The sequence below is a fragment of the Paramisgurnus dabryanus genome, chromosome 12, assembly GCF_030506205.2.
Source record: "Paramisgurnus dabryanus chromosome 12, PD_genome_1.1, whole genome shotgun sequence".
Classification (NCBI taxonomy): domain Eukaryota; kingdom Metazoa; phylum Chordata; class Actinopteri; order Cypriniformes; family Cobitidae; genus Paramisgurnus; species Paramisgurnus dabryanus.
Genome location: NC_133348.1, coordinates 15,558,925 through 15,573,196, shown reverse-complemented (window position 1 = coordinate 15,573,196; position 14,272 = coordinate 15,558,925). Strand labels below are relative to the sequence as shown.

At 36.0% G+C, this 14,272-nt stretch overlaps 1 protein-coding gene across 15 annotated transcripts in view; it reads left to right on the top strand.

Annotated features, from left to right (window-relative positions):
• otofa (otoferlin a) overlaps nucleotides 1-14,272 on the top strand; it is a 103,345-nt gene that overhangs the window by 61,380 nt on the left and 27,693 nt on the right. For all 15 annotated transcript variants that reach the window (XM_065256807.2, XM_065256804.2, XM_065256806.2 and 12 more), the window contains exons 6-15: nucleotides 6,167-6,240; nucleotides 6,690-6,816; nucleotides 8,196-8,250; nucleotides 9,558-9,689; nucleotides 9,997-10,059; nucleotides 10,938-11,022; nucleotides 11,145-11,304; nucleotides 11,508-11,694; nucleotides 11,782-11,968; nucleotides 12,068-12,291. In XM_065256807.2, the coding sequence (XP_065112879.1) occupies nucleotides 6,167-6,240; nucleotides 6,690-6,816; nucleotides 8,196-8,250; nucleotides 9,558-9,689; nucleotides 9,997-10,059; nucleotides 10,938-11,022; nucleotides 11,145-11,304; nucleotides 11,508-11,694; nucleotides 11,782-11,968; nucleotides 12,068-12,291 (1,294 nt within the window). The remainder of the gene's footprint in view (nucleotides 1-6,166; nucleotides 6,241-6,689; nucleotides 6,817-8,195; nucleotides 8,251-9,557; nucleotides 9,690-9,996; nucleotides 10,060-10,937; nucleotides 11,023-11,144; nucleotides 11,305-11,507; nucleotides 11,695-11,781; nucleotides 11,969-12,067; nucleotides 12,292-14,272) is intronic.

Genomic DNA, 14,272 nt, shown 5'->3' with positions numbered 1-14,272 from the left:
ATTAAAAGATGTGTTGCTGCATTTTCTATCATCTGAAGACGGGTGATGGAGGACCCACTAACCCCCACATATAGTGGATTACAACAGTCCAGCCTTGTAGTTACAAAGGCATGGATTACAGTTTCAAAATGCTGTCTTGATAAAACTGCCTTAATTTTGGCCAGCTGCCTTAAATGAAAGAAGCTTGATTTGACAACAGCTGTGATCTGACTTTCAAATTTAAGCTCAGGGTCTACTTGTACTCCTAGGTTTGTGATGCTAGGTTTAATATAGGGTGCCAAGGAGCCCAGATTTATAGGCGGGGTCTAGGGCTGGGCGGTATGACGGTATATTCCGTTACCGCGGAATAAAATGTCAGACGTAACAGATTTTTCTATTCCGTCTATTCCGCGGAATGCAAATAAGTGGGCGTGGCTAACTCTGCCCTCCAGCATGTTAGACTGAGTGTGACGGAGAAACATGTAAAATAGTTCACTTATAAAAAATGAACGAGTTATTTGTGTAATTTTTATAATAAGTGCCAGTGAATCCACCGCGGGTCACGCAGCGAGAGTCTTGTCTTGCTCGCTCTCGTGCTCTCTCTCGCGCGCACGTGCTCTCTCTCCTCATGCAGCAGCCGGCCGGTCTCTCGCATTTAGAGGTCTCTCTAGGCAAGCGCAAGGAGCTGCGACGCCAAATAAAGAGTTCTTCTCGCACATAATGCTAATAGTTGTAAAGTTTTCTGAACTTTAAGCATGCTAAGACAAAACTCGCGTTTATATCAGTGACACGTGCAATGATGGAGCAATGTAGTTTGAGCGCCATTTGCTTATACAAACATAATTGATCGGAAAGACGAGAAAGAGATGCAAGTGTTGAGGTCTAATAGAAAGTAAAGGGCGTCAAGACCTTAAAACAAACTTTATGATCATCACATCATAGCACCTGTCACATTTATAATATCTAGAGCTTCTTCTCTCATATACCAGTATTTATCCTGTCTGTAGGTTTTTGCATATATTTATACCTGTTCATTTTAGATATTGCATATGTTTTAATGTAATGTATGCATAAATACAAAATACAATGAAGCCATACTATAGCTTCAATAGTCTATAAAGTTAATTACTCAATTAAAAACAAGATTCAATGCTCATATTTTTAAACTGTGTTGAGCATTAAGTTAAAAGCTAAAGTGAGTGGTGTATTTCTGTAAATTTTTATCATCAAAAAACAATATAAACTGAAAAACATGTATACCGTGAAATATTCCGTTCCGTGAAATAAAATGACTCATTCCGTGGAATAGATGTTTGGTCATTCCGCCCACCCCTAGCGGGGTCCCAGTGGTGCCTCCAAAAACCATCAATTCTGTTTTTATCATTACCATTTAAAAGGTTCAGAGCCATCCAAGCCTTTATGTCGTCAAGACAATTGAGTAGTTGTCCAACAGAGTTATATTTTTTCTTTTTAAGAGGTACATAAATCTGACAGTCATCTGCAAAACAGTGGAATGCAGAATGAAAATTAAGTTCTGTACTATGTATAGAACCAAGTGGAAGCAAAAACAGAGAAAAGTAGAGGACGGAGGACTGAGTCCTGTGGGACCCCACATGAAAGAGGAGCTGAGTTGGAGACAGAGTCACCTAAGCTAACACAAAAAGTTTGAAGTATGACCTAAACCATTCCAGTGCTATGCCCCTGATGCCCACCCACTGGCTTACATGTGAAATGAATATCTCATGATCCACTGTGTCAAATGCAGCAGTTGGATCTAAAAGCACAAGGATAACACAGTCATCAGAGTCAGTGGCAAAAATATATAATTAAAAACTCTCAAAAGGGTGGTTTCGGTGCTGTGCAAGGTTTTAAAGCCGGACTGAAAAACCTCAAGTATATTATGCTCTTCCAAAAAGGCCAGTAAATGACTGTGCACAATCTTCTCCAGGATTTTTGAAAGGAAATGCAATTTGGAAATAGGCCTGAAATTAGCAAGAACTGGATCTAGAGCATTTTTTTTATCAGGGGTTGAACTACTGCATGTTTAAAAATTTCATATACATTCTGAATGTACTTTACTTACAGTACGTCTTTACCTCGAGCAAATACAAATGAAATGTATTTCACTCTTCCTCATGTCATATCCCTGATATGGGGCTGATTATTTATTTTCATGCTGTGAAATGTCTTTATAAAATGATAATAAGTTGCCTACATATAGACTTTTATACCCCCTCTGTGTTTTAATGACATTAAGATACAGAATAGGATTTATGTATTGTCTGTATGAAAAAGTCGTTTATAGCAAAAACTACTGTACGATTCCTGTATCAGATTTCTACCTGTAATTCATGATAATTATATGCAAACTGTTTAACTGAACACTAACAGATATTTTACTGTTGTTCCTTAAAAAAGTATAGCTAATTGCTTTAGTTCACTACGAAATTGTACATAATTGATTTATTCCATGACCTAATAAATGCTGATAGTACATGTTTTGTCATTAAAAAAACAGCAACAGGAGTTTCACAAGCTAATTTGCTCGATCGTTGTGTGATTTAGCATAGGAGGGCGCAATTCATAAGTAAGTGCTAGAGAGGTTTCGAAATAATGCTTAGTTTCTTTTTTTTTGATCCCAGCTTCTCATCTTCACTCATAAAATATGAATGACACCTTAAACCCACGTACACACTTAGTTACATGTTAAGCAAGCTCATTACAATGAAAACTTCAAAGAATTGTTTCAAGTTGTATCCAAGACATTTCAAATTTTGTTGTTTGCTTTTTCTTTGTGTCTTTCTGTTAATTTGTGGCTTTACGTGATTGTTTACTTATTTACAGCATTTGTTTTTTAGCAATGCATTCAACAGATTATCTCATCAGTATATTATGAGAGAATTGAAGCTCAGATGCAAAACCCTCTAAGTGCATCCCACATGTTTTCTTGTAAATGAGTACTTTTTATCAGACTCTTAATGGATTCTGTAACAAACGACTATTTCTGAATGTCCAGGATTAAGTGGATTTGAAGGGAAAGTATTTGTATTCATTATCCCATTGAGGTGGGCTGCTTTTGCATCTGAGCTCCTAGATTTTTTCAAAGCATCAAACCATGATACGTATTTATTTGATAGTGAAAGTAAACATTACCAAACTCATTAACCTGCATACAGGTAAAGTTTTATATTTCTCAATTGCTTTGTTGACTGGCAGTGTCTACAAATTAGACATAAAAAATACATTAACCCTATAGTGTGTAGACAAAACAATATAGTGCGGAAACACTAGCTGAATTGACAGATCCAGGTCAACATTTTTATGGCCTCTATTTTCAGCTTAAGCAACCCTGTAGCACGGAATTATGAACATGTCACGCATTTCTGTTTACGTGTCACTGTCACATATTTGTTATTCAACTGTTTTGTCCTATTTTCAAACCATTGACAAATTTACGTGACTTTAGGTATACATGACTATAGGACCAAAATAAAGTAGTAAAGAATTTAAAGTAAGGGCTCAGTCTATTTGGAAAAGCAAGCTCTGAAAAAGCACAGACTCGTTATATTATTTTGTTTCCCCCTGTTGTTTTTTCTAAAGGACCAGAAGAGGGTTGTTCGCACTATTAGGTTGTAGCCTTGGGCTGCTTGTTTCTACTTGACCGCTGAAGTGAAGCTTTTGATTAAACCGAGCTGATCCCATCACGCTCTGAAAATCATCTCATTAGTGTCCTGTTACTTCATTAGAAATAATTGTCTAGATACAATCATGTCCCCATTATTTTATTTTGTTAAAATTAACCATATTTAATGTCAAAGTTAAAGGTCCCGACTAGTATGTTCTATTTAATAGATATTTGAGGTATCTGGTGATCAAGATGAACACTGTTATTATTTCTCATGTATTAAATAGCGGTCAGTTTGTACATTTGCTAACCCCAGAAAGCTAGAAAGCACATTCGTGATTGGTGAAAAGTATTACAGTATTATTATTCCTAGATTTCACCTTGGGGCAAAATTGAAAATGGTTTTTATAATAAAAGCTTTACTTCTAGTATACCAATGGACAGTTTGAGAGTGAGAGTGTGTGTGTGTGTGTGTATGTGCACCTGTGTCTATGTGTGTGCGCATGTGGTCGCATACTCTCCTGTTTCTTTTTCACTTATACCGTTCATCATCTCATGTTCTCTGTTTATTGTGAACGTCTCTTGCAGTGCAAGCAGTGTCTCTTTTCCTGTGTGTTTAGTTGCTTGGATCTGGACTAAGCACTAAAAATGGACATATAGTTCACATTTTAGTCAGGAATACATCACTCACCGCCCCTGGGGGCTCTCAGTAGACACATCGGTCAATAACTGGTGATTGTCAGCGTATTGTAAGTATCCGGTCTACAAGACGTTTATCTGCATTTCTCTTCTGTGGCTCATAAGCTTGGTTAATCTGTGGAAAAATGTTCACTTTTAACCTGTCATTCAGAAGTATCTTCCCCAGGGTGCGCTTTGTAGTTTCTAGGCCAAATGGATTTTGAACTTATTAAAAAATGCTGTATCTTCCTGCCGTATCTGACAGAAACTATGTAATTACTTTTGAATTTGAAAAAGTAATTAAAATTGTGCCTTTAACATACTGTTTTTAATCTTTGTCATCTATGTCATCATTCACCGATGTCATGATGTCACTTGCATCACCACACTCTCAGAAAAAAAATGTTACAAAGTTGTCACTGGGGTGGTAATACCTTTTTAAAAGGTCCTGATATGTAGCATGTAGGTACATGTGTGTATACATTTGTCACAAATATGTGCCTTTGAGGTACTAATATGCACTCTTTAGGTACAAATGTATACTTTTTGAAAGGCTACCACTCCAGTGGCAGCTGAAAACACATATTGTTCACTGGCTGTCTTGTTTGATTCTAGTTTAGAGTTTGTTTGATGTAACTTTACTGTATGTTAAGGTGTATATTTAGAGGAATGAGTCGGGACTGATGGTTCGGATTAAAAAAATTGACCTTAAATGATCTTAAGAATGATGTATGGTAATGGATTATAGGTTGTAAGATGTCTAGACTTTATCTTCAGTGTAACAATGAGATTATTATAAACATAAAAACTGATTCTAGAAGATGCACGTCCACCCTCAGACTGATGTGCAAATAATGACTAAATTGTTCAAAAAGCATCCTTTTAACATAATCAGTCCTGGCAAGGGATGATGATTGAGAGATGCTGACTTTATATATGTGATTTATGTAATTTATCCAAAACTGGAAAACTCTGAAGTTGAATTTGCTCAAAGGAAATAAAAGATTTCTTTCATCTTGAACTGAGCTAGTATCTATATCCACAGATCACAGCTAATTGAAGGTTTGTGCCCATCTTGTTGAATAATTAAAGACCCTCATTTGTCCGGCCAACCTGTGACATCATCAGCCTTTGTAGTTGAACTGATATCTAATCACCATAATATCAGTGCAGTTACTGGATACCATTGGTTCTATTGTGAGAGGGGTCTCGCTGTTGAAACGAATGTCTTGTCTGAATGATAGATATTACCAACATTTTCCATCATGGGAAAACCTTTCATGGTCCAGTAGAGATGTTACAGCAGGGTGGACACCATTCTCATAGTGTGAAATAAACATTATAGATACAAATCTAGACTGGTATAGACCGTTTCAGCAGTAACAACGTAAACACGCGGCTGTCGCGGTCCGCACCTAACTTCCGGTAAACTCCGCTAAGAATAAATAACAACAAAGTTCTTTAAACGTAGTTTATTTATATAACAAGCAAAACAACAACACGTAGATTACCTAGGAAACCAAAACATTTGTTATTTTCGAAGAGGCATTTGTTTAAGATATCAGTTTAGCAACTACTCAGACAATTAAAAAAACGAAACCGGAAGTAAGGTTCGGATCCAGACGTGTATCACGTGAGTCCGATGAAACCGTCTATATAAAACATTTGTAGCCTGTAAATTGGAACAATTGGGATACTTGTGTCCAGATGGCATGTTTCTTTTTATATCTATGAAACATACCGATATTTATTACTTTAGACAATAAATTATTCAGCATCTGGGAACCTCAGAGGTACAGTGGAGGCGATTGGAAAATGAATCACAGTGCAATTTTTTCACACAGTTTTTTCCATTCATTCCCTCATTTGTGCTTTCTATTACAGAGCAGGGAAAGGTGTGTTTTCAGCCATGAAATTGGGCAGAACACGCGCCAATAAAGATGACCACAGAAAAGGAGGTAAAGCTCGCTTACAAAAAATTTGAAAAATGGGAAAAAATTTAGAAAAATATATAAAAATATAATTGTCTGATGTCATTATTACTAGGAAGTCCTGTAGCCTGTCAAACCAGAGCTTGTTTACATTTTGTGTAGCAAAATATTTGGAAATTTACATTCAGATGGATTTATGTCAAGACCAGATCTAACACATATCAAGTGGTGATACCAAAATTATACAAAAACTTTTCAATTATAAATTAAATTATATTACCATAAAAATACCTTGTAATATGCAACAATCATTAACATGATATAGGTGATAAATAGGAAAAATTCCCTGACAAACATAAATTTTCAAGGGATTTGGTACACAGAAAGGTGAATTTGATTGGGTATATTTAACTAAAGTAGGTTGAAGTGTCATATGGGATTGTGCAATATCCATTATGCTGTGTTCTGGTGCACAGATGATCCAGCCATTTTGGATGCAGAAGATCTGGATGGAAAGGCCATACGTATGGGTGGTGGGCTGGACCCTGATGCCATCTCATTGGCCTCTGTTACTGCCGTAACTACTAATGTCTCCAACAAAAGGTCAGATTTACAACTGTACATTTTGATATTTTGAAGTTGATGCTTAAAGTTGATCCTTGCCACCTTTTGAAGGATCAATTTACGATTGGGTGATGAGGGAAATTACTGAAATCTTACTTGTGAAGATTCTTGCCTAGAAACACAAGAGCCACTGCTGGTATTAAATGTCTTGTTGGACTACACTTTATTATATAACTTTTCAAGTAAAAAATATTTCCCACAAGCGAGAAACATGAAAATAAACGTCTATAATTAGAACCTTATCTCGCGTTCTTTCCCCAGGATCTGTCAACTCATTAACGCAATAGACCACAGCTTTATGCTTTTCCACTAATTGCCGAAAACCAATACATTTCAAATAGGGTGGACAAAATTAAAAAAAACGAAATGAATAAATCAAGACAAGATATTGTCAAATGAACATAAAAAGGAAAATAATTATTAAGCGTTTACAAAAAAATACATTATTATATAAGTATTTAAAGAGGACATTTCACAAGACTTTTTTAAGATGTCAAATAAATCTTTGGTGTCCCCAGAGTACATATGTGAAGTTTTAGCTCAAAATATCATATAGATCATTTATTATATCATGTTAAGATTGTCAATTTTGAAGGTGTGTATCAAAATTTACCGTTTTGGGGTGTGTCCTTTAACATGCAAATGAGCTGATCTCTGCACTAAATGGCTTGTGGTTGGATAGTGGAGAATTAGGCGCGGTATTATCCCCTTCTGACATCACCAGGGGAGCCAAATTTCAATGACCTATTTTTTCACATGCTTGTAAAGAATGGTTACCAATCTAAGTTACTGGGTTGATCTTTTTCACATTTTCTAGGTTGATAGAAGCAATGGGGACCCAATTATAGCACTTAAACATGAAAATAGTCAAATTTTCATGCTATGTCCCCTTTAAAGACTACATAAATCAAACCTTCAAAAAAAACTTTAAATAGCCAACCTCCAACTCACGCGCAACAATAGGAAACAAATAATAAAATAAAAATATGAAAAACCCAAATCTAAAGCTTGTATTACTAGCGTGCACTCTAGCCAGAGAATTAATATAAACATTATATTGTGCAAATGTATAAAGGGTCAAAATGAACCTCATAAATGCACAGCTTCTATTCAGGTACAAAGTAAATTTAAAAACAAAAAACACTTTACAGAATAAAGAAAACAACTTTCAAAAGAAAAAACAAAAATAAATGTATTTTATTAGTGTTGCCTTAGTCATCACATTACTCAAGAACATAAGAATGCAAGATGCTTTTAGGAGAACCCAAACTTTCTCAGAGGAATGCAAAATTTATATTTTTTCCTCCCAGCTCACATTTTCCATCACACATGTTTAATTATTATTTCATATTTTTCAGATCAAAGCCTGACATCAAGATGGAGGCCAGCTCAGGACGTCCAGTGGATTATCAGGTATAAAAAAACACAAATGAAGAAAGACATTGAGGAAAACTTTATTGTGGGAATTATTTCACTTAAAACTGAATAACATTCACACAAACAAAAGCTGCACAACCTTTAATTGGCAACCACGCGTGTTGAACGGCTGGAGTTTAACAACCTTGACGTGTGCGTTCTGCTCAATGCCCTGAATACTGTATACAGAGCTGTCCTGAATAAACAACTTAGCCCTTGAGCGTCTATGTATTTTCCAAGAGAAGCCTTTGATGTTTAGACTAATTGTCCTCTTGCATGGCTGTTGCATTGAGCAATTGAATTGTAAATTCATTTCTGTGCTGACACCGTGTTATTTTGTCCATATTTCATACCAAGTGCTATGTCAGTGCATCATTAATTCTCTAACAGTACTTTTTTGCAGGAAGTGGGAACTTTTGGGTTTTGCTTTTTTATGCCTTTAGGAACCAATTTGCAGACTTACTATATAATCAGTGTAGAAATAAGTTTTGTTATTGCCTGCTTTTTTCTGGTATCCAGTTTATGTTATTTTTTGGAGAGAAGTTTATTGAGTTTAAATCATTTTTTTAATGAAAATTTTCCTTTGGAGTGTAATAAAGGCTGCACCAACACAGCAAAACAGGAAGAGTTAGAGCTGCTTGATATCTTATATGAACTGTACATTACTATATTAAAAATAAGTCTAGATGCCTGCGCATACAGTATAAAGGGCAAGGCAGGTATTAGCATTCTCCCTATGTTGACCAAACTTAGCTTTGGCATTGTCTGCATTTGGCCTTTAAATCTGAGATCAAACTGAATAGCAAATCTTTATTTAATTCTGTAAAGCAAAATCAACTATTGTAACCATCTTCTACACTAACAAAATCATGTGTGACCCTGGACCACAAAACCAGTCATAACCAGTATCATGGGTATATTTGTAGCAATAGTAAACATTACATTGTATGGGTCAAAAGTATAGATTTTTTATGCCAAAAATTATTAGGATATCAACTAAAGATCATGTTTCATGAAGATACTTAGTAAACTATCCACCATAAATTTATCAAAAATGTATTTAGCATTTAGCTAAGGACTGATTTTCTCAATATTTAGATTTTTTGCACCCCTTGATTCCAGTTTTTCAAATAGTTGTATGTATAGGTGTCCTATTTAACCATACATCAATGGAAAGCTTATTTATTCAGCTTTTAGATGATGTATACATTTTAATAAAAAATTACTATATTAGTCATATTGAGAATCTAGCAGCTCTTTGTTTTATTTAAATTTGTGATGTTCCAATAAAAAATGTCTTGCAGATCAGTGTTACAGTTATTGAGGCCCGACAGCTGATTGGTCTGAACATGGACCCTGTGGTGTGTGTGGAAATCGGAGAGGATAAGAAGTACACTTCCATGAAAGAGTCCACAAACTGCCCCTACTACAATGAGGTTACACTTTACTTTTCATCTGATCAAAAGATTTCTCTTATATAAGGGAGATTGTTTACTGAAGTTTGCAATGTGGATCAGATTAGACAAGCAAGAATCTCATTTTACACGAGTTCTTCTGTAATGAGATGTACTTTTTACATAATAGTTGCTATTCCAAAGTCTAATTCAAAGTAGGACGGGACTGAATTATAGCCACATTATATATGATAAACAACATATTTTTTATATTTTTCATATCTGTATTGCAAGTGTTCTGTCTAGTCTATGTCTGTTATTTCATCCTGTTCTCTCTTTATTCCAACAGTACTTTGTCTTTGACTTCCACGTGCCTCCAGATGTCATGTTTGACAAAATACTAAAGATCTCAGTGAGTAGATTTGGTCTCTCAGGACTGGCTGTACACATTTGACACTCAGAGCATTCCCTCTACTGCATGGGTTGTTTCAGTTCATGGTTTGGTAAAATATGAATAAACCCAACCATTGTGTTTAACCTACAAAATGATGGGTCATATTTGGGACATATTTTAGGTAAATTATACCAAAAGTTGGCTTTGTCCATATTTTTCCCAACCATATGTTCAAACAACCCAGCATTTTTAAAGTGTAGGTAGTACACTTTCAGAAATAAAGGTACAAAAGTTGTCAATGGGACTGTTTATTTTCAAAAGGTGCTAATATGTACCATTTTGGTACAAATATGTATTGTTGAGGAACCAGTATGTACCTCTAAAGCAGTGGTTCTCAAACTGGGGCCGTGGCCCAATGGGTGGGTGCAAGATTGTGCCACGGGGTCCCCAGTTTTATGACATTAAATAAAATACTTAATTTATCATAAATTCTGTGTAATTAAACCTAAAAACAATAAGGCTACTTACCAACAGCACTACGTTGTATCATTTAATATGTTTTGGTTAATTCAAATTTTATGTCATAAATTTTCATTGGGGAGGCACGAAGAGATGCACCATACAGAAGGTGGGCATGCTGAAAAAGTTTGAAAAACCACTGTTCTAAGGAACCAATGTGTTTATTTGAGGTACCAATATACACCTTTCAGGCACAAAACTGTACTTTTTAAAAAGGTAGTGCCCCAGTGACAACTTTTGTACATTCTTGTTCCTTTACCTGAGAGTGTAGCATATTAAATTTTACCCATTTGAAACCAAAAATGTTATTGTTGTATTATTAGGTTCTTGAATTACTCTTTAAGTGACCTTTTTATTTTTTTATGCTAAAATAAAAGGTTATACATTCTAAGAACCTTCTAAGAAGTGGCACCCTGGTGGGCACCTTTAAACTGGATGTGGGGACTGTGTATGCACAACCTGGTCAGTAGCCATGGAAAAATAACTACCAACTTTGGTTTGTTAACTTTAAAAAATAAACTATTGTTAATTAGACTAAAAAGAGCAGACATTGTTGTCTATTAATCAGGTTTTGTCTCTAACAGAGCATCAGTTTCATCACAAATGGGCAATGCTGTCTGACCCTGATGACATCACAGCTGGGTGCAAAGGTTACGTTAAGTGCGACATCGCCGTCGTAGGAAAAGGAGACAACATCAAGACTCCCCACAAGGCCAATGAAGCAGAAGAAGATGATATAGAGGGGTTAGAAACAGATATTGATCAGTGCCGTTAGATATCACTTTGAGTATTTGTGTATACAGTAGAATAAATTCAGGAAGCATTCTGTACCATAAATGGTACATAAATGTGTATTCTTTGCAATAAATCATCTTGTAGACCTCTTCAAAATCCAATAAATTGAATTGTGTTGCGCTATTTTTCCTGTCTGTATGGATATATATTAGGAATCTTCTGCTCCCAGAGGGCGTTCCATCTGAGAGACAGTGGGCTCGGTTTTATATTAAGATTTACAGAGCCGAGGGGCTGCCTAAAATGAACACCAGCATCATGGCCAATGTGAAGAAAGCTTTTATTGGAGAAAACAGGGATCTTGTGGACCCATATGTCCTGGTTCAATTTGCAGGGCAGAAGGTAAGAAACAACATCTCATCTTGAAGATGTTACACAAAAATATGATCATTATTTCGAAATAAATGTCATATCTTCTTATGTACACAGGGTAAAACCTCAGTTCAGAAGAGCAGCTATGAGCCCATCTGGAATGAGCAAATAGCCTTTACCGAAATGTTCCCACCTTTGTGTAGGCGATTGAAAGTTCAGATACGTGATTCAGACAAGGTGAATGACGTTGCTATAGGAACCCATTTCATCGATCTCCGCAAGATTGCAAATGATGGAGACAAAGGTACCAACAGTCTGCTTGAATATAAGTTTAATTAACGTGCAGAAGAAGTCCAAATCTATAAACAATTATAAGAAAACTGACTTCTTGATTTCTCTTTAGGGTTTTTGCCCACTATGGGGCCAGCCTGGGTGAATATGTACGGTTCTACCCGAAACTACACCCTGATGGATGAGCACCAGGACTTGAATGAGGGACTAGGGGAGGGTGTGTCCTTCAGGGCACGACTTCTCATGAGCATTGCGGTGGAGATCCTGGACACAACGTCTCCTGAGATTATGAGCTCTACAGAGGTACAAGTGGAGCCAGTGTCCAACATCTCAGAGGTAAGATTTAGTTTAGATTAATGCATTCTAACATTTTTGATGAAATTAAAGGAATAGTCCATTTTCTTAAAAGAAAAATCCAGATAATTTACTCACCACCATGTCATCCAAAATGTTGATGTCTTTCTTTGTTCAGTCGAGAAGAAATTATGTATTTTGAGGAAAACATTGCAGGATTTTTCTCATTTTAATGGACTTTAATAGAGCCCAACATTTAACACTTAACTCAACACTTAACAGTTTTTTTCAACGGAGTTTCAAAGGACTATAAACAATCCCAAACGAGGCATAAGGGTCTTATCTAGCAAAACAATTGTCATTTTTGACAAGAAAAATAAAAAATATGCACTTTTAAACCACAACTTTTCATCTAGGTCGGTCCAGCGCGACCTAACGTAAATCCGTAGTGACGTAGGGAGGTCACGTGTTACATATATAAAACGCACATTTGCGGACCATTTTAAACAATAAACTGACACAAAGACATTAATTAGTATCAGTTGACATACAACAACGTCAGAACGGTCCTCTTTCAACACACTTGTAAACACTGGGGCGAAGTTTCGCGTTCGTCCTCTGTGACCTCTTGACGTCATGACGTATTGCGTATTTCCTCAAAAAACATAATTTCTTCTCGACTGAACCAAGAAAGACATCAACATTTTGGATGACATAGTGGTGAGTAAATTATCTGAATTTTTCTTTTAAGAAAATTGACTAATCCTTTAAGCTCCCTAAAAAAGTAAAATAAGTGTTACACTAGCATTAATATTACACATGACCGTGTGCCTGTTAGGCCTACCCAAAATGTGAAGAGCTCAGATGCAAAACCTCAGTCAAAATGAGATAATGATATTAACCGAATTCTCTTGGCACGTTTTATACATTAATCAAAATACTTTTGCGTCAAATCTGCACAATCCTGGCCTCAGGCCATTCAGAAAAACCTTCAGAAATTGTCGGCTACCGAAAAGGACCTGTCACTCTTTGACTTTAACCCTGTTTTAGGAACATATAAAATCATCTCATTGGTAGATCTTAAATTCAATCCTAGATTTTACAGGCAACCAGTGTAACGTAATAAGAACTGGTGTAATCCTCTCTCTATTCTTTGTGTGCGTCAGAGATCTAGCTGCCACTTTTTAAAAAAAAATAGGTTCATTTTCCAGCTCCCCTAGAGTTAAACATTAGATTTTTACCGTTTGGAATCCATTCAGCTGATATCCGGGTCTGGCGATACCACTTTTAGCATAGCTGCATAATCCATTGAATTTGATTAGACCATTAGCATCATGCTCAAAAATGATAAAAGAGTTTCAATATTTTTCCTATTTTAAACTTGACTCTTCTGTAGTTACATCGTGTACTAAGATTAAAAGTTGTGCTTTTCTAGACAGATATGGCTAGGAACTATACTCTCATTCTGGTGTAATAATCAAGGACTTTGCTGCTGTACCATGGGTGCATCAGGTGCTATGTTATTACGCAGCGCCCCAAAATAGTCCCCAGCTAGGTAACTTTCAATGTGATCAGCATTAAATTTGTGCAAAAATGTGTGTCCCTTAAAACACCGCAGTGTTTTAGCAGAATCCTTAAAGTGCACTGAAAACGAATGTGAAATGTCTATGGAACGCAACCAGAATATGGCAGCCACATGCATCACAGCTCTCTCCTAGTGTGTGGTTCAGCTTCTTTATTTTTACAATGTATTAAATACAATTTACAATTGTTAAATACCAATGAAATCACTAAAGTGACATTTGCTTATTAACTAATAACCTTTCCATTGCTGTTAAGGTGAAATGACTGAACCTGAACATTCCAGCCTGATATAAAAAGCTAATTTACAAGAAAACAGAGAGTTTTGCATCTGAATCCTTCTTATACTCATCTGCCCTTTCCACGATTGCATTTACATTACATTTACTGTACGCTTAAATCCATACCACATGGTCCCCCAAATTGCCCAAAACCACCTGGA